Source organism: Plectropomus leopardus, chromosome 16 (genome assembly GCF_008729295.1).
Source record: "Plectropomus leopardus isolate mb chromosome 16, YSFRI_Pleo_2.0, whole genome shotgun sequence".
In the NCBI taxonomy this organism is placed as follows: domain Eukaryota; kingdom Metazoa; phylum Chordata; class Actinopteri; order Perciformes; family Serranidae; genus Plectropomus; species Plectropomus leopardus.
In genome coordinates, this window is record NC_056478.1 from 4173800 (window position 1) to 4192054 (window position 18255).

The window sequence follows — 18255 nt, forward strand, 5'->3', positions numbered from 1 at the left end:
GCTGACATAGAACCAAGCGTTAAATTTACAGTTGATATGCTGCATGTTCTCAAATGTGTGTGTGTGTGTGTGTGTGTTGTAGGTTTGTCAGCGGCAGCAGAGACGGTACAGCACGAATCTGGCAGCTGCAGCCTCAGGGCTGGAGGAGCATTCTGCTGGACATGCAGACCAAATTACCGGGTATGTGTGTGTACGGCTGTCAAGAGTCTGGCTTTTCCACCAGCGCTGCCGTGCTCAGAGCTCGGAGCCGTGGGTTGGGATCATCCTGCGGGTTCCGATGTCAGTCTAAATTTGACAAAAATCAATCATGCTGTATGCAAAAGACCCACTCCTATTGTTTGTAAATGCTCCCAGTAGAAAGCATGCAGTGTTTTGAAGTTAAACATTTATTGAGGAATACTTAAAAGAAATGTAAAATCCTTTGTTTCAGCAGCCAAAAATGCCTTTTCTGCAATTCTTTACATCTGCATTTATTTATGTTGACTGCATCATCTACAGTGTGTAAATAATTAAGTTAACCCTTTGAAACCTGAGCAAATTGGTTTGATGTCTTTCAAAAACATGCAGAGAAGACAACAAGCAATTTAAAAAGACATGGTCCAAAAATTAAAAAAAGAAAAAAAGTTCTTAAGTTCTAAAAAAAAAACATATAAATAGGCAAAAAAAAAAAAACAAAACAAAAAAAAACAACAACTTAAAATGCTGAGATTTTTTAAAAAGTTTATTTATTTTATATTGTTTATTATTATTACTATAGCTTTCTGGACATTTTTCAGAATTTTATGGATAGTTTTGATTAATCCTCCCCTCTGATTTAAAACAAAATTTTAGACAATTTCCTTGTCCCTTTTTAAATAATTTCTTGCCAGTATGGTCATTGCCTTTCTTCTTTTTTAATGTTGATCCAGGTTTCAAAGGGTTAAAGAAGAAAAACAACAACACTGTCACACCTGTGGCACAAAGTGTGACACAGTGATTGATTACCTGACTGCTCCCAGACAGAATATAGATTTACGGGAGGCGTCAGGCGACAGTGAATGAATGAAGACGACTGTGACAAGCTGTTTAAGCTTTAATAGCCTGAATGAACACAACAAACACGAGACGAGACAGCAGTGAGAAGACATACAGATTTTTAGATAACCTGGTTATCTTAAAATATTTCATTGTTTTAGATGACTTGGATATAATAGAAGGTATTTATTTATTTGAAGTAAATTAAGTATAAAGTTGAATGGACTTCTGGTCTTTGCAGTATAATTTGAAGTCTTTGGAAATGCCTCGAACTTAACTGTGTTCATACTCTGAAAAAAGTACATAAAATCTGAGCCAAGGAGTTGCACAAGAAAGTGTTGAAATGTTTTAGATGTTTATTGCAGTTCAGCAGATGTGAAAAAATATTTTTCATTATTAACAGTTAAGAGATAAAGGCCTGGCTGTCGAAATAGCTTGTTCCTTGTTCATTGTGGAAAAAGACTGAGAAAAGAAATAAGTTTATCTATATATATATATATATATTACTTTAAAAGACTGGACAATTTAATAGAAAATAAATAAATAAACAACAATAAACAAATAGGCACTGCACATACATAAGAGACACAATATGGTAAACTGAAATTGTCGTAATGTTTGTCGATCCGATTCATACCCAGTGTTCCCAATTCAGACATTGGCCTGCAATTTAAATTCAAATCAAAGTCCAAATTAAATTTAAGTTCCAGAGATTCCAAGTTTTTCTTCCTTTTTTTCCAGAAAAAGATGAATCAAAACCTCCGAGATCAGACATTTCCACTTCTATCTCATTTATAATACATCTTTTATTTGCTCTGTTGTGTAGTTCTTGTTTATAAAGTAAACCACACTGACTTTATTTGGTCCGAACATGACATCAGTGTATCACCATCTTCCCTTTAGGAAGTACAACCCTCCTCCGCTTGAGGATAAGGTGACGAAGCTGAAGGTTACCATGGTAGCATGGGATCGCCATGACGGCACGGTGATCACGGCGGCCAACAACCTGACGCTGAAGGTGTGGAACTCCATCACCGGAAACCTCGTCCACGTCCTGATGGTGAGTAGTGATCAAACATGCTCACATGCACACAATGCTCACACAGATATAAAAAGTCAGTGTTTGCATTCATTTTACTGAAATGGCATTCAAACAGATCTCTGTCAGTCCTACAACTTGCTCTTCACTTTATTGAATTATTTATTTATATTATTTCATTTATATTTCTTCAATGCAGGGACTGTTAGATGCTCTTCCTATTGACATATTCAAGGACGTGGGCCATGTGATAGCTGCTTTCAAAGCAATGCATTCAAACTCAGAAGAAAAAGTAAATTTGGACATTAATAGAAATGTGAAAATATAAATTTGTTGTTTCTTGCATTTAAAGAGTTTTGGTTTGGTAGCTGGCTCTGAAAACTGAAAAAAAACGCCAGTAAATTAATACTTCATCCCCCATATGAATGTTTGAGGATCAGTCACTCATCCCGTCTAATGTTGAATTTGGGAAGAAAACTTTGCATGTCTCCGGTGAACAGAGAATCCAAATACAGAGAAAATTCTTGATGAATTTTAATTAAAAGGGTGACTGTGTTTAACAACAGCAAAACCATATAAAAACGGTGACATTACTCACTGCAGTGAAAAAACAATTGCGGTTTGCATTCCAGCCCCAAAAATTATGTACATCAATAATGTCACTGATCATTCTCCGGTTTATTAGAGAATTTAAACCCTTCCAGGGTTTCGTGCTGTTGCAATTGTAACAATTCATGCGACAGTACTGCTCTGAAAATGCATCATATCCTAAGTAATTTCAATTTTAAAAAATAATCTAATGATGAAAAAAATGGGTAAAAATATTGCAACTTGCATTGCAACTTTGTAGAAAAGCTGCCGTGAAATCAGGCGTTCCAGGCCACAGAAATCCCAAAAACAGCCTGCAAAATCCTGAAGGGACTGGTTTACAATTGAAGTGTGGGAAGTTTACTGCAGGCTGGATTCTCTGCTCACGCTGACAAACAGAGCGACAGGACGGCTGACTCACATGAAAGGTCCAAAGTGGGTAGAAAATACACCACTGGTTTCATGTTATTGATGTCTGGTGTATCAAATGTCTAAATATGCTGTATTTTTATAAACCATGATAATCTGGTCACTTCTCTCGCCGTGTGCAGGCGCTGTCTCTTCCCTTTTTTCCTCTCACAGTCGTCTTACTCATACAACTACAGTCACATCTACCAACTGCTGTTACTAAAGGCAGAAACTCTGTGTTTTTGCAGCTTCATTGTAGATGTTTATATCTGCTCTGTCTCACTTTTGACTCACATCCACGAGTCCTCTTGCTCTCTGGAGCAGCTCTTGTCTCCGTCTTTGCCCTCCGTGACACGGCAGCCTTCAGTGTCGATCGAGGTGAAACCAATCAGACAGTGTTGTGGGCGGGACGTTGAGCGAGAAAACAGAGTGTTTGCTGCAGACGGAGGGGCTGCATCAGAGCCAGAGTTGCATTTTTAAAGGATTTTGTTATATCAACTCAAAAAAAAAATAATGCAGTGATGACAGTTATGTCCTCATCATTTTTTTGGATACGGTTATCGTCACAGCCCAAATCGAAACATCTGTTTTCAAACTCTCACACAGCTCTCGCAGTAGAATCTAAGTCTCTTGTTTTAGTTTTAAAAAAAATATTTTCAGAACACAAGGCTCACAATATTACAAAACAAATCTATCATGTACAGACACGGTTATAAGGTATAAGGTATAAACCCCCCCAACCCAAATGCACTCATACATATAACGATGTAAGATAACAGAGGTAAAATATATCTGTAAAAACATGATTAAAATAATAATTATTACATATTAAAAAGAAAAAAATCCAAAACAAAATAATAAAAAATACAAATATTAATTAACAGGAATAGGAATGTATAAGAAAAGATATAGAGGTAAAATATGGCTGCAAAAACATTAAAATAAAATAAAAATAATAATTATGATATTACATTTAAAAAGAAAAAAGTTATAAAAAAATAAAAATGTATTAATTATATAAATATTAAAAATATCTAAATATAAATATTAAAAATTAAATAAAAATATTTACATTGACGTTTATCCCAAAAAGTGAAATACATTGTCCTCTGACTCTTATCGACAGCGTAAGGCTAAAGATGATTTAGGAAGTACTTGGAGATATTAGGAGATCTCATGTGGGACTGGGTATAGTTTGCGTCCTCTCTGAAGGTTATCGGCCTTGTTACAGAATTTGTTTGAGTTCAGATGGTAAATAATTCAGAAAGTACCCCGAAACTTATGAAATGAATCCTCATTAAGTCTTTTTTTTAAATATATATTTGAGCGTGTTAATCTGTATGTTTATGTTGTTTTCCTCCAGGGTCATGAGGACGAGGTGTTTGTCCTGGAGCCTCACCCCTTCGATCCAAGAATCCTCTTCTCGGCGGGGCATGATGGGAATTGCATTGTGTGGGACCTGGCCAGAGGAGTCAAAATCCGCTCCTATTTCAACATGGTGAGATGCTCGGACACCCTGTGCCTCTCACTCACTCTGACTCACTCACTGTCTGTTTTGTCTTTGGGCTGAATTCACACTGACGCTCAAAGTGTGTCCAGATCCTCACATGATGTGACACGCTTTTCTTTAACTGTGAATCAGCAGAATTAGCATGTTATTTTCCTTATTCCTTCAGTCTTTGCTTCTTCCCTACCACACATTATTTTGCTTTTCCTTTCTCAGTTTTGTTTTTTCGTCTCACATTCTTTCACTGTTCTCTCTGCCCTTATTGCTTTCACTTTCTCTTTTTGCTTTCCTGCTTCGTCATTTTAAGCACTGGTTTTGGCCACTGGCGTGAGTCTTTAGACTGCAATCATGACACCACACTGACACGCATATGCCAGCGCACGTATTTACGTGGTGCGTTAATCATTGTACCCACTGTTGTATTTCCTGCTTGCGTCTCTATGGTTACCAGGGAGAGCATTAATCACAGTCTCAGAGCGAGTGAGTCACTCGGTGTGCCGGTCAGTCGGCCAAACCTCGGTGTTGATCATAGACAGTGAATGGTGTTGTTTGATGACACAAAGTGTGTGATTGTTAAAATGGCCCAAATTTCAGATTGAAACTTAAAGTGAGGCTGTGGAGCTTTTGCTGAATAGCGACACTATGTGACACCAAGTGACTATTACAGGACAGTAATAAAAGATGCTAAAATGTCAGATATATGACTCAGTAATGTCAGTTACACAGCAATATCTGTGTAGAGGTTGCTGATGTTCGTGCACCATGCCCTACAGAGGAAATGAGCTGTTACCTAACATGAGCCACCATAAACTACAGACAAGCAAAACTGAAGCAACAAAACATTCGAGCTTATTGAGTTGAGCAAGAATTTATTTATTAATTATTCATTTGACTTTTAATTTAAAAGAAGAAACATCAGTTTTCTTGTGCTGTTTTCAGGTGCCTGTTACAATTATTTAAATCTTTGGCCCCTGAGCAAATTAGTGCTATTTCTTTCAAAAACATGGGGAAAAAAGGCAATGAACAACTTTGTCAGAAATGTTCCATAAATTGCAAGAAATGAGTAGATTTAGAGAATTGTTTTTAAAGAACGCGAGAAAAAAAGCACTATATTTCTAAAAATCATACTTTTGTTACAGAATTATATATATATTTATTTAGTTTCATCAGTATAATTTATTGCAATATTCCTGTACTTTTCACTAAATTCTGGCTAATTTTTGGGTCATTTCTTCGTTCGTTGCTCATTGCCTTTGTTCCAATGTTTTGGCAGAAATCAAACCAGTTTGCTCAGGTTTCATAGGGTTAAAAAAGGGACATAGACTTGCTTTAAAGGGACAAAGGGACATCCAGAGACCTTATTCTGAGCAGTTTCATGTAGGAACTATTTTCTGTCTACCAAACTACACCTGCCAACCGTATCACTGCGCCGAAAGAAGTGTGTGTTTACTGGTAGCTCAGCAGATGAGGACGCCATAAATGTTTAAGGCCTAATCAACTTATCATAAAGGTGATGTCTATATATGCTCTTAGGTTTACATGCATGTTTATTTCAAACCAGAATGTTTCCAAAATTTTATCCAACATGATGCCGGGTTTAGTTTTAAATTTTAAAGGATGTACTTGCATTATCATGCTTTTATCAACAAATTAGTGGCATTAAATTGTCTTAAAATGACAACAGTATTGTTTATTGTAATTATTTTTGGGATTATTTGTCGTCCGACAAAAGTCGTCACCCCCGCAGGTCTGTGTTAATGTTAACATCTGGTGCTGTCTCAGACGTCAGCGTCTTGTCCATGAGAAGATGCAAACTTCCTTCTGCACAGTGATTTGGTTGCTGGTGTAGTTCTGTAGAGAGAAAGTAGTTCCTACATGAAACTGCTCACAAGGAGGTCTGTGGATTATCTTTAGTTATCGGGTCATGATTTCTGGAAAGAGACATTGCTGTTAAGTTTTTGCACCACATGCAGAGTGCCATCTAGTCCCGATACATTGTAGAGAAGGCAGAAATCTCTCTCTGTCGTTACTGTAATTTAATTGTTATTTACGACATCTATTTCACGTCTGTGCGTCCTGAAGAGGGATCCCTCCTCAGCTGCTCTTCCTGAGGTTTCTTCCATTTTTTGGGGGAGTTTTTTGTTAGGCGCTGTGAGGGTCTAAGGACAGAGGGATGTCGCAGGCTGTAGAGTCCTCTGAGGCAAACTGTGATAATTGGCTTGAAAATTGAATCTCTAAAGCTGACATCTTCAACTCTCAGCAGCTCAAATCAAAATCAACCTAGATTTGAAACAGCACTATAAGGTAAGAGGAAAATATGTATTTTTGTTTTTTGGGGTGAATTGCCAAACTTCCCAAGCCTTGAAGCCAGTTCAGGTGGAGTTGCACTGCAGCTTTTACACATAACATAATATAATTACCACATCATTTAACCAACACACACTTTGCAATACGGCGGTCTGTTGAAACTGACATGCACTGCTCATTCTTACTGTGCCTTTGATTCATCAGTGCTGCTCCTTTAACTGTTAAACAGCTTCTAATGTTGTCTGTGCATCAGCTGGCTTATCTCACACACACACACACACACACGCACGCACACACACACCCACACACGCATGCGCACACACACACACACACACACACCTTTTCTACATATACCAGAGAGGAAGATGATCGAACGTTCAGTGCTTCAGGTTAATCTGAGTTTAGTGAGTTTAGCTTTGGCAGACTGTTTTTTTTTTAACTGATTAAGTGACAGAGAGGCAAAAAAAGCTCTTAAGTGTTTTCATCTTGTGGTTGAATGGAGCTATTGTGAGAGTAAATGAATAACCACAGAATGAAGTGAAGGCAACAGTCGGCTGACCGTCAGAACAGTTTGAGTTTTGTCTTTCTGATTTTCTGTTGATTAAGTTTCAGTTTCTGCAGGTGGTGCTCTGTTTTACAGGAGTGGATATCACTGCTTTTTAGGGGGCAGAAAATTCATTATAGCACAGTATTGAGATATTTTGTGTGGCAATATTGTCTCAGTACACAAAGGCCAAGTACTCTTTTTTATTTTATAAATTAATATTTGCAAATACAAATTTAAATTTATATATATTAATATATATAATAATGGTCTGAGTGATGTGAACAGAATGAAAATTCATTAGATAAAAAATATTCTAAGTTCAGTGGATGAGGGGCGTAACAATAAAATTAAACAGGGGAGTATAAGCAAAAACAAGGATTTTATTTACAATAAAGAAATAAAATGTTTACAACCAAAAGCTTAAAGTCAACATCTGAAAACTACTTTTTCACAGATTAGACAGCTGAACTACTTAACATACGTTTTAATAAGGTAACTGTTAAATTCACTCAGTCAAGTCAATTTTTTTAATAAAGCCCATTATCACAAATCACAGTTTGCCTCCGAAGGCTTTATCAGAATCAGTATCAGAAATACTTTATTGATCCCCAAAGAGGAAATTGCCTTTAGTTACAGATGCTCCCATTCAAAAGTCTTGAAAAGTGTTGAATACATCAATTGAATTTAAACATAAGTACTAATATATAATAAATATATCTTGTTTCTACCATGTGATAAATAAAACAACAGATTACTAACATTTGAATATAGCATATTACACATGGATGGAGTTATTGCACTGGATTATTGCACATTATAGAGTCCAGAGTAGACTCATTGACTCAGAGGCTCGGACATTCAGAGGGAGGAGTTGTAAAGTCTGATGGCCACAGGCAGGGATGATTTCCTGTGGTGCTCTTTGGTGCATTTTGGTGCTATCAGCCTTGTAACTGACCAGCCCGTCCTGGAGTGGGTGGGACACATTGTCCAGGATGACATGCAGTTTGGACAGCTTACGACATCCCTCACATCAACTAAGGAAAAACTCCCCCCAAAAAACCCTGTAACGGGTTGAAGAAATGGTGGAAACCTCAGGAGGAGCAACTGCGGAGGGATCCCTCTTCCAGGACGGACAGACGTGCAATAGACGTCGGAAAAAACAAATAAATTACAGTAGATGACAAAATGACACATAGGAGAGAGAAAGAGAGAGAAGGGGGGGAGATGCACAGCAATAATGGTAACAATAACATCACATATAACAAAAGTAATATAAATAAAATTAATAAATGCAGTTTAGGAATATAAGACTATGAAACACACTCCCCACGGCAAGTTTACCGATTCTGGTGCACCAACAGAAGCTCTCACAACCAAACACACACAAGCTGCCAACCGGCCCGCTGGCTCCATCTGAGCGTCTCTGTTGGGTTTTTAACCATCAGGTCATGACGGGTGACTGAAATCAGCTGCACGCAATCACTACCTGCAGCTGCAGGTGGGAGAGATGCAGACACCTGGAGAGACACATCAGAGACAGAAACTAATGCTGCATCCTGGTGGTCCGCTTTCCCGAGCTGAGAATAGATCCGAACAGAAAAGACTAGAAAGCTTTGTTGTCATTCTACGTGATACAGGGAAATTCGGAGTAGGGTTCGTTCATTGTTTTTTTCAGGGCTGATGCTGATTATTGGTAGTTAAAGAGATCGATAACTGATATTTGCAACTGATTTGCATTTTTATTAAAAAATGAAATGAAAGAAAAGAAAATCTTTCTGTCAATATTTACAATTTGGAATATAACAGACTCCACCACCAAACTTTTTTTAAATGCCTTCAGCAAATGTTTACTCAAAACTGAAGCTTTCAGCATCACATACAGCGAGTTCCCTGCAGCTTTTTTTATTAAGACAAGTGAAAATTTAAATAAGAAAATTAACAATTACAAATTGCTATAAATAATTCATTTTATTGTGGATCATTAAAATAATGGATAATGGATAAATGTCCGTGAAACAACAGCAAATCTAACTTCTGTATCTGTCGCCGTAATGTAGCTCTAATGTGTGTCGACGTGTGACAGCGCTTCGTTTATCATCACATACATTTTTTCATCTTCTCCCCACGTTCTGTCTCTGTGAGAAAAAAAAAAAACGGCCCTTGAAAAGTCATGAAAAATTTTTTTATTTTTTTTCCATGAAAATGTGTGGGAACCCTGTTTTTTCTGGTAATTTTCTTGTTTTTTTTTTTTTTTTTTTTCCAATTTCAAGCTATTTTTAGGGTCATTTCTTTAGTCGCTCATTGCCTTATTTCCATTTTTTAAAAAGAAATCAAGCCAATTTCCTCAGGTTTTAAAGGGTTTAAGCTACAATGTAAAGGGTAGATTGTTTTAAATCTATGTTGAAAAAATGAAATGAAAATGCAATTAAAGCCACGTGACTTATGGGATATTTGGTCTTGTGTAGTGGACATGAGTTGACTGTGTCCATGTCCTACTAATGCAACAGTTGCCTGGAATTCCCTCTTGCAGTGTAATGCTGTGAATTACAGTGTGCGTCTCCCCCTCTTTCTCTCTCTCTGTGGATAGATCGAGGGCCAAGGGCACGGAGCCCTGTTTGACTGCAAATGTAGTCCAGATGGGCAGCATTTTGCAGCCACAGACTCCCACGGACACCTGCTTATCTTTGGCTTTGGCTCCAGCAGCAAGTATGACAAGGTAATGGAACCAGCTCATACGGCTTATAAGCATTTCTGTACCTGAAATTTAACAGCTGATTCTTACATCCTCATTGAAACAGTAAGATGTAAATGCATCCTGTTATTTTCCATCTGTGCTTCAGATAGCGGACCAGATGTTCTTCCACACCGACTACCGGCCGCTGATCCGAGATGCCAACAACTACGTGCTGGACGAGCAGACGCAGCAGGCGCCGCACCTGATGCCCCCACCTTTCCTGGTGGATGTGGACGGGAACCCCCACGCCCCCAGATACCAGCGGCTGGTGCCGGGCAGGGAGGGCTGCAGGGACGAGCAGCTCATCCCGCAGATGGGCGTCACTTCCTCAGGTACTGTGGACCTGCAGGAGTATCTGCTCTCTGAGCGGCCTGAGAGCACGAACTCAGCTGTAGTTTTTTTTCAGTCGTCATCTTGCACGCTACAGATCAGATTTTTTAAAGGAAGGTGAAACTGTCGTCTTCGGTCTAATTGTGACTCATCTGTCAACTGATCAAAGACACTTTTATCGCGCTCCTCTCATCATACTGCTCGGACAAGAATATCTGTTCTCAAATGTGCTTAAAGGAGAATTTCACTCACAAAATGACCATTTTTATATCAATTACTCACCCTGTGTTACCATGAACTCGAGAAGAAGATGTTTTTTTCTTACATGCCTCCACAGTGAACAAAGAATCCAAAAATGGACAATATTCATGATGAATTGGAGTAAAAGTGAAAAACAAAACCGGACTAGATAAATGAGACTTAGATTACACTACACAAGTTGTATGAAAGTTTGCAAACAGATTTTTTATATAGTTTTTTATATAGTGCTGTTGTTAAATGTGGATCCCCTACGACTTCAATTCATCAAGAATATTTCTCAGATCTTGGATTCTTCACTCTCCATGGAGGCATGTGAGAAAAACAAATTTCCTCCACAAATTCAGTACGACGCAGTGTGAGTAACTGATATTTAAATAGTCATTTGGGGTGCTGAAGTATTCCTTAAATGAGATGCTTTAACTGAAACTACACTGGCATTGGTGATTAAAAAGGCAGAATTAATATGGTAGTGTAAAATGTTGGCAGGGATACAAACAGAAACAGCAGTTTATTAAATGCATTAATAGGACGCAGTGAAGGCAGGTGAAGGAGATGAATTTGTTATGAGACTCTCTACAAGCTCTCTGAGGTTTTTGCCTCACAGTTTATGCATAACGGTGTGAAACTAACCTTGCACTGCTGTCAGCCTTTCAGAGGCATTGTAGGCATTGAGGCAATTGTAAAGGTTTTGTGAAAAACCCATTCCCTTTTTCATCTGTGAAGATGATGTTAGAGCATTGTGACATGCAGACGATTTTTAGCCGACCTTCACTAAAATAGAACAAGTGCAATAAAGCAATATGTACATCCAGTTATTATAAGATAGTGGCGGTTTTCTCTCTGTCGTTGAATTAAGAGATTTTGTAGATTGGACAAGGACTGTCTCTTTCTCTCTCTGTTTGTCTTTGACTTTTAATTCTCTGTCTGTGTCTCTGTCTCCGTTCCTGTCTGGGTCAGGTCTGAACCAAGTGGTGAGTGAGCAGGCGGTGGACGGACCCAGTCCTCTGGACACGATGATTCAGAGGCTGCAGCAGGAGCAGGACCAAAGACTGGGAACAAATGACACCTCTGCTGCTGCAAACACCAGGTCCAACAGAGGTAAGACCGCCTCGTGACGGGAAGTAACACTGCTGCAGTGTTGGAAGGACTTTATTCAGAGCAACAAATCCTGATGCTTTCTGTGGCATGTAGTATGTTGCAAACTCAACTCTATATGAAGCACGATAAAACAAGCTGAGAGCGATTTGCAAACACTATTTCAATCCAGATGTGATGAATTAGTATAATTATCTGTGTGAAAAGTAGAACATGCAGTACATTTGTAATAATGATTAGTCATAGTCAGGGTAATTACTTGGGATATTTGGCTTTAATTAGCATATAGAACAATTAAATAGATATTTTTTTATGCACTCTTCATTTGAAATATGCAACAAACAAAATACCTGACTATGCAAAACAAGCAGTTTGAACAACTGTGAGATTTACACAGAAAACCTGGAAAGTTCAATTAAACACACCTTTCTCAAAGAGTTGGTGGATACAGAGAACTGACACCTGAACTGTACCTTTGGTATCTTATCCATTAAGGGATAAAAACATACAGCAGATCTAGGCCCTGTCTACATGTATACAGATATTTTGAAAAATCGATATTTTCCCCTTCGATTTCTAAAAAATATTCTGTCCACATGACCTTTGTAATTTAAGATATATCTGCTTACGATACCTCTTATTGACAACAATCCCACTCTCTAACTGTCCCGCCATCTGCTGGTTGAACCATCGTCTTTGGTGGACTTAAAACTATGGATGCTGATGTGGGGCAAAAATGTTTGTCCTTGAAGTGTTGCGTATATTAGGGCTGCACCCGACCCAGAATTATGCCAGACGAATCGGATTTTGTCGTCAATTTGTTTTGTTTCTCATACACAGTTTTAAAATCAGATCGGGCTCTATGGGACGTTTAGAGTGAGTCATATAGTAAATAAGCTAAATGCACTAACGAAAGGTCATAAATGAGCAACAACATTTTTTTATGTACACTAGATATCAACAAAATCCACAAACTTTAAAATTCTTTACCTTACGATGCGGCCTCTCTCACTCTGTGCTGCTGCCTGCATGTCTGCAGCTGCAAAGAGAAGCATGAAAGAAAGGAGCACTCACTCGGCAGCAAAAAATGGTGACCAAAACGTCCCCAGCACACTGCACAGAAAATCTCAGTCGACTGAGCGTCTCCGACTGAAGATTTGAGCCTCTGACTTTCAAAGGGCATTCTTAGCAGAAATACTAAGTTTCTGTGTATTAAACCAAGCAGTGCAAACAAAACAGAAACAAAGCGGTAGTCTGTCTTTGTTGTTATTGTTTCTGGCTCATGCTTATAACACAGAGCAATAATGTGCGTGCACGAGCTGAGCAGAAAATGTCAATGTTTTCAGAGCGTTAGGTTTCACTTGTTGACTCAGAAACCAAGTAAGTGAAGTTTGAAAAATCTGCACCATAGAAAGCATTTTAAAAAGTCAGTGTAGAGAGGACGAAATCACTGGTGTGTCTGTGGCTCTGGTGCTCCGAAGTAACATCAGCAAACACTAAGAGAAGTAATTGCCTGCATGCAGCTGCTTTTATTGAACAGAGAGAAACAGCCTTCCTAATTACAAAATCATGAGTGTCTATTATTGTATAAAGCGTACAATACATGAATTACATTAGATTTTACAGATACAATATCATTAACTCATTAACTGACTCCCTGCTAGCTCATTGTTTCTTCTTGTCTTTCTTTGTATCTCCTACTCAATTAATCATTTTTAGAGCTGAAACAATTAATTAGTCTGTCAACACAAATATAATCAGCAACTATTTTGTCGAATGATTAATGGTTTTAGTCTCTTTTCAAGGAAAAATACCAAATATTTGCTGGTTTCAGATGTGAGGATTTACTGCTTTTCTTTGGCTTGTCTTTGTAAACTGAATATATTTGAGTTTTTTTTTTTTTTTTTAACTGCTGCTCAGACACAATTAGCGGTTTCAAGATGCTGCTTTGGGCTTTTAGAAATGGCAACGGAAATATTATAATTAATAACTGACAGATTAATAGATAATCAACAGCTGCAGCCTTTCAGCCTTTATTTTAAAACTTCTGATTTACTTTTTAGATGATTTGAGTCACCTGCTGTCACTGATAAGGCACGTTAAGGTGTTGGTATTAACATGATATGTGAACATGAGTGAATTCAGCACCATGCTGTTCAGGGATGAAATGAGCTTTTTTTCAAATGCATTCAAGGAGAGGACTGGATCAACGACGGCTGTGTCTGTTGTTACTGAAGAGGTGGTTAACTGAGACAAAACAAAATGCCATGCTTAAACGTACCTGAAAAAATCTGAATTAGGGAGGAATTTTTAGCTTAACTGCTCAAATGATGAAAACTATATTTGTAATATAATATTAATAATGCATATTTTAAATTATACTACGGAATTATTATATTTTAAAACTCTTGTTTCTGGTCATTTATGTATTGTCTTACTTTATTTTTCTTTCTTTTTTTCCTTTTTACTAATTTACATGTAATCCCCATGTTATTAAAAGACATCCAGCCAATTTGCTCCAGTTTTAAAGGGTTAATCAAGTATTGGCATATTTCAATCAAAACATGCAGTAGCATTTCAAATAGTTAAGCTGGCCTTTTAAGATTTTCTTTGACATTTTTAATCTCAGTAAACTGGCCTGATTTCTTTTAAAAACATGGAAAGAAGGCGATGAACAACAAAAGAAGAATGACCAAAAATTTTGCAAGAAATTAGTAAAAAAAAAAACAAGAAAATCACCTGAAATTATTATTTTTTTAAATAAAAGAAAGCAGGACATACAACATAATTCTGTAATATAATTTTAAATGTGTAATTTTTATAATTATAAATATAGTTTTTTCCCCGAGCTTTTCTCTTGTTTCCCATAGACGTCTTTCCCCAGACAGTTTTCCATAGTTTTTTAAAAATACATTTTTAAATCTACCTATTTCTTTCAGTTTGTGGAAATTACACCAATTTTCTCAGGATTCAGAGGTTCAAATATTTGTAAAAGGTGTCTGATAGCAGCACGAGAAGTGATGTCGCTTCACTTTTCAAAGGGTTAACTTGTGGAGCAGGTGAGTCACTTAAATGTTCAAGGTGAAAGCTTTATTTTTCCCCTCATCTCTGTCCCTCAGGATCAGTGGGTTCGCCCACAGAGGTGCACTCCCCGCCCAACGTGGGTCTGCGTCGCAGCGGGCAGATCGAGGGCGTCCGCCAGATGCACAGCAACGCGCCGCGCAGCCAGATGGCCACAGAGGGCGACCTGGTGGCCTGGAGCCGCAGGGTGCTGGTCCCCGAGCTGGAGGACGCCTCCGTCAGGTAACACACAACGCCGATGTCACGGAGAGGAACGTGTTTTTGGGAGTGAGTGTATTAACGCATGTCATGACTCGGCGTGTTATCGTGTAGGAGACAGGTGAACTGGCGTGAGGCCAAAGGCGAGGAGGAGATCAATATTTATCAGTCAGAAAGGAGGAGACGCACCATCCACTCGCTCCCCAAGGAGAGCAGGGTGAGTGAATTAACGCACACAAACACACATTATTGTTTTATGGGAATGAAATTATTTTTCTGTATTTTATTCCCGGCTCTGTTAGACACAGAGCTTTAGTTAACCCTTCGAAACCTGAGCAAATTGGTTTGATTTCTCTGAAATATATGAGGAGAAGGCAAAGAGCATCAGACAACGACACGTGGCCCAATAAATAGCAAGAAATTCGTAAAAAGCTACAAGAAAATGACCTGAAAATGAGCAAAAACAAACCCGAAAACAAATGACACCAAAAAGGTGCAGAAAATGAAATAAATTTATGAATACATATTTTTTTCTGTAACATAATTTTAAATATATAATTATAATTTTTTTTTTTTTCCCCACTGTGCATTTAAAAAAGTTTTTTATTTGGACTGTATGCTCTTTATTTGATAGGATAGCTAGAGAGATGACAGGAAAAGTGTAAGGGCCTCAGCCCTTTGCTGCATGTCACCCCCTCTCTCTCTCCACCTTTCATATTTGTGCTGTCCTATCAATTAAAGGCAAACAAGCCCCCAAAAATATCTTTAAAAAAAACAGAGTGGGGATGACATGCAGCAGCGGGCTGATGTTCTGACTCAAACGTGAGGCTGCTGCGATGACGACATGTAGCCTCTAAAAACCACCAAACTACCAGCTGAGCTACCCGGCACCCTATTTTCCATAGTTTTTGACAATTTTCTAATAATTGTCCTTCCTTTTTTATATCTAATTGTCTTCATCACTGTTTAATAATTTCTTGCAGTTTATGGGACATTTGTTGCCAAGTTGGTCTTTTCCTTTTCCTCCATGTTTTAAAAAAAACAACAATTTTCTCAGGTTTCAAAGGGTTAAATGGGTCGTGAAAGGTGTCTGAATGTGACACAAGAAAACTTATTTAAAGGTGTCAAAGGAGTAATTTTAAAAAGTTGTTGAATTATCTCTCAGGTTCATCCGACATCAGAGTCCGTTGACGAGGGCAGGAGGAGCCAGGGTAACCATGGCTACCAAACGCGTGCTGCTATGGAGGAGACGAGCCGCCAGAGCGCCGAGGCTGCCGATGACGATGAAAGCACCTCAGAGGTAGATACACTGTTACCGCCCTGTTTTAAATGTATACGTTGTAAACTTTACGGGGAGCTGTGTGCTAAACGCTTCTTGAAACTCATCTTCGACGCAGATGATGTTCCTGAAAACGGAGCTCAGTCTGATCGATGGATGACACAAGATATTTGCACATTTTTGCAAGTGAAAGCGAGTTTTTGGCCAAGAAGAAATAACAGTTTCGTTTTACTTTTAATGCACGTGATGTTGCTGCTCCTCTCTGCCGCTGCTGTGCTATAAATAACCCAGCGCTGTGTATATTTTAATGACTATGGCCGGACAAATTACACTATGGCTTCCCACTGTAGTTATTAATGGGAAACAATGTAGCGTACACAATTGAGAAGTCAAAGATATGGCATGTCCCTACCTTTAAAACAGTCCAACAGTGTAATAAACTTTATGTCCACTTTGACAACAATAGATATGGGCTTAGCATTGAAGGGTTAAATTAATGTAGCTCGGCTCAGTTCCATTTATCTCTTGTTAATGTCCGTAAAAGCACACTAAACTTCTCCGCTCACAAATGTTACTGTGATATACAGACTTCTTCTTTATTACCTTTCTTGATGTATTTCATTTGCACTGATTCTGTTTGTCTTTTTGTTTATCTTTAAAGTGTTAACTTTAAATTATGTTTGTTTTTAGGGAGAGGTGGAGGTACGGCAAATCAACGGGCATTCCTCAGAGGAGGAGAAGGACGAGGAGCAGAAGGAGCCCTGGCCGGACGACCACAGTAGTTCAAGGTGAGATATTAACGGTGTTTAACGCACATTTATCATATCAACTTTCTGCTATATGCACATAAACGTAAACACAAGCAGCTGTGTGTTTAATCTTCTCTCTGCGATGCGTCCGCAGTGACTACTCCAGCGATTACTCCGACTGGACGGCGGACGCGGGGATCAACCTTGAGCCGCCCAAGAAGAGCGTGAAAGTGAAAAAGAAGAGCAGCGGCTCAGAGGAGGACGGAGAGAAGAAGAGGGATGGGAAGAAGGAGAGAAAGAAAGACAAAGTGGACAAAGACGGCGCATTACCAAAGAAGAAGCAGCCAAAGGAGAAAAGGAAGGTGAGTCATTAGTTTTAATGCCTGTAACAAAATATTTTTTCCTCCTTGCTGCGTCAGGAGTAACATCATAGATTCAGAGTTATTACCCAAAGTGTTCAGATTAAATATTAGGTTTTTATGTGATTTATGCATAGATTTGAAAGATTTCAAAGTTTCTCATGCAATTTTTTTTGCATGCTTAATGTCAAAGTGGCAGTTTTCCAAAATTACTACTTTTATTCTTAAAGGAGCTGTATATGATATTTAGATCTTTAATACAGCAGCAAACAACTATTTGCTGCTGTATTCGCTCCCTATGTATGTGTGTGAGTTGTAATCTGAGCTTCTCTGTTTTTTGTTGCGGTAGACGGTCTGGTTGCAGGTCGGTACTTGTGTTTGTGTCTCATAGATGTATTATGATAACTAGAATATGATCTCCAAAATGGTGCAGGTTTACTTTTATACGAATATGTACTAAATATGCACAGTCGTGTTAATCCTGCTGGCCACGCCCACAATTTCCTGCTCAGTTCCTAGATTTTAAATTGTGATGTCATCTTGGCTATTTAGCCCTTTTTTTTAACTTCTTCGCCAGCTGACACCTCTGTCTGAAGAGGCTGCACAGGGCTGAGGTTTAAAGCTAGAGTGATGATACAGGTATCATCTAAAACTAGAAAACTTAATGAATCTAATGGTATCAACCATATCATGCTTCTCGGAAAGGGGGGTAAATATGCCCCAAATTTTCAAAAACACCAGATATGCAACTGCACATAG

The 18255-nt window shown here is 38.4% G+C and overlaps 1 protein-coding gene across 1 annotated transcript in view; it reads left to right on the plus strand.

The window, feature by feature from the left end:
• The window catches only part of LOC121955539 (pleckstrin homology domain interacting protein), a 60907-nt gene that overhangs the window by 19597 nt on the left and 23055 nt on the right, over nt 1-18255 (plus strand). The window contains 11 exon segments of the mRNA XM_042503546.1: nt 83-184; nt 1918-2074; nt 4413-4547; nt 9998-10126; nt 10251-10476; nt 11693-11833; nt 14950-15133; nt 15224-15326; nt 16275-16409; nt 17079-17176; nt 17292-17499. Of these exon segments, the coding sequence (XP_042359480.1) occupies nt 83-184; nt 1918-2074; nt 4413-4547; nt 9998-10126; nt 10251-10476; nt 11693-11833; nt 14950-15133; nt 15224-15326; nt 16275-16409; nt 17079-17176; nt 17292-17499 (1618 nt within the window).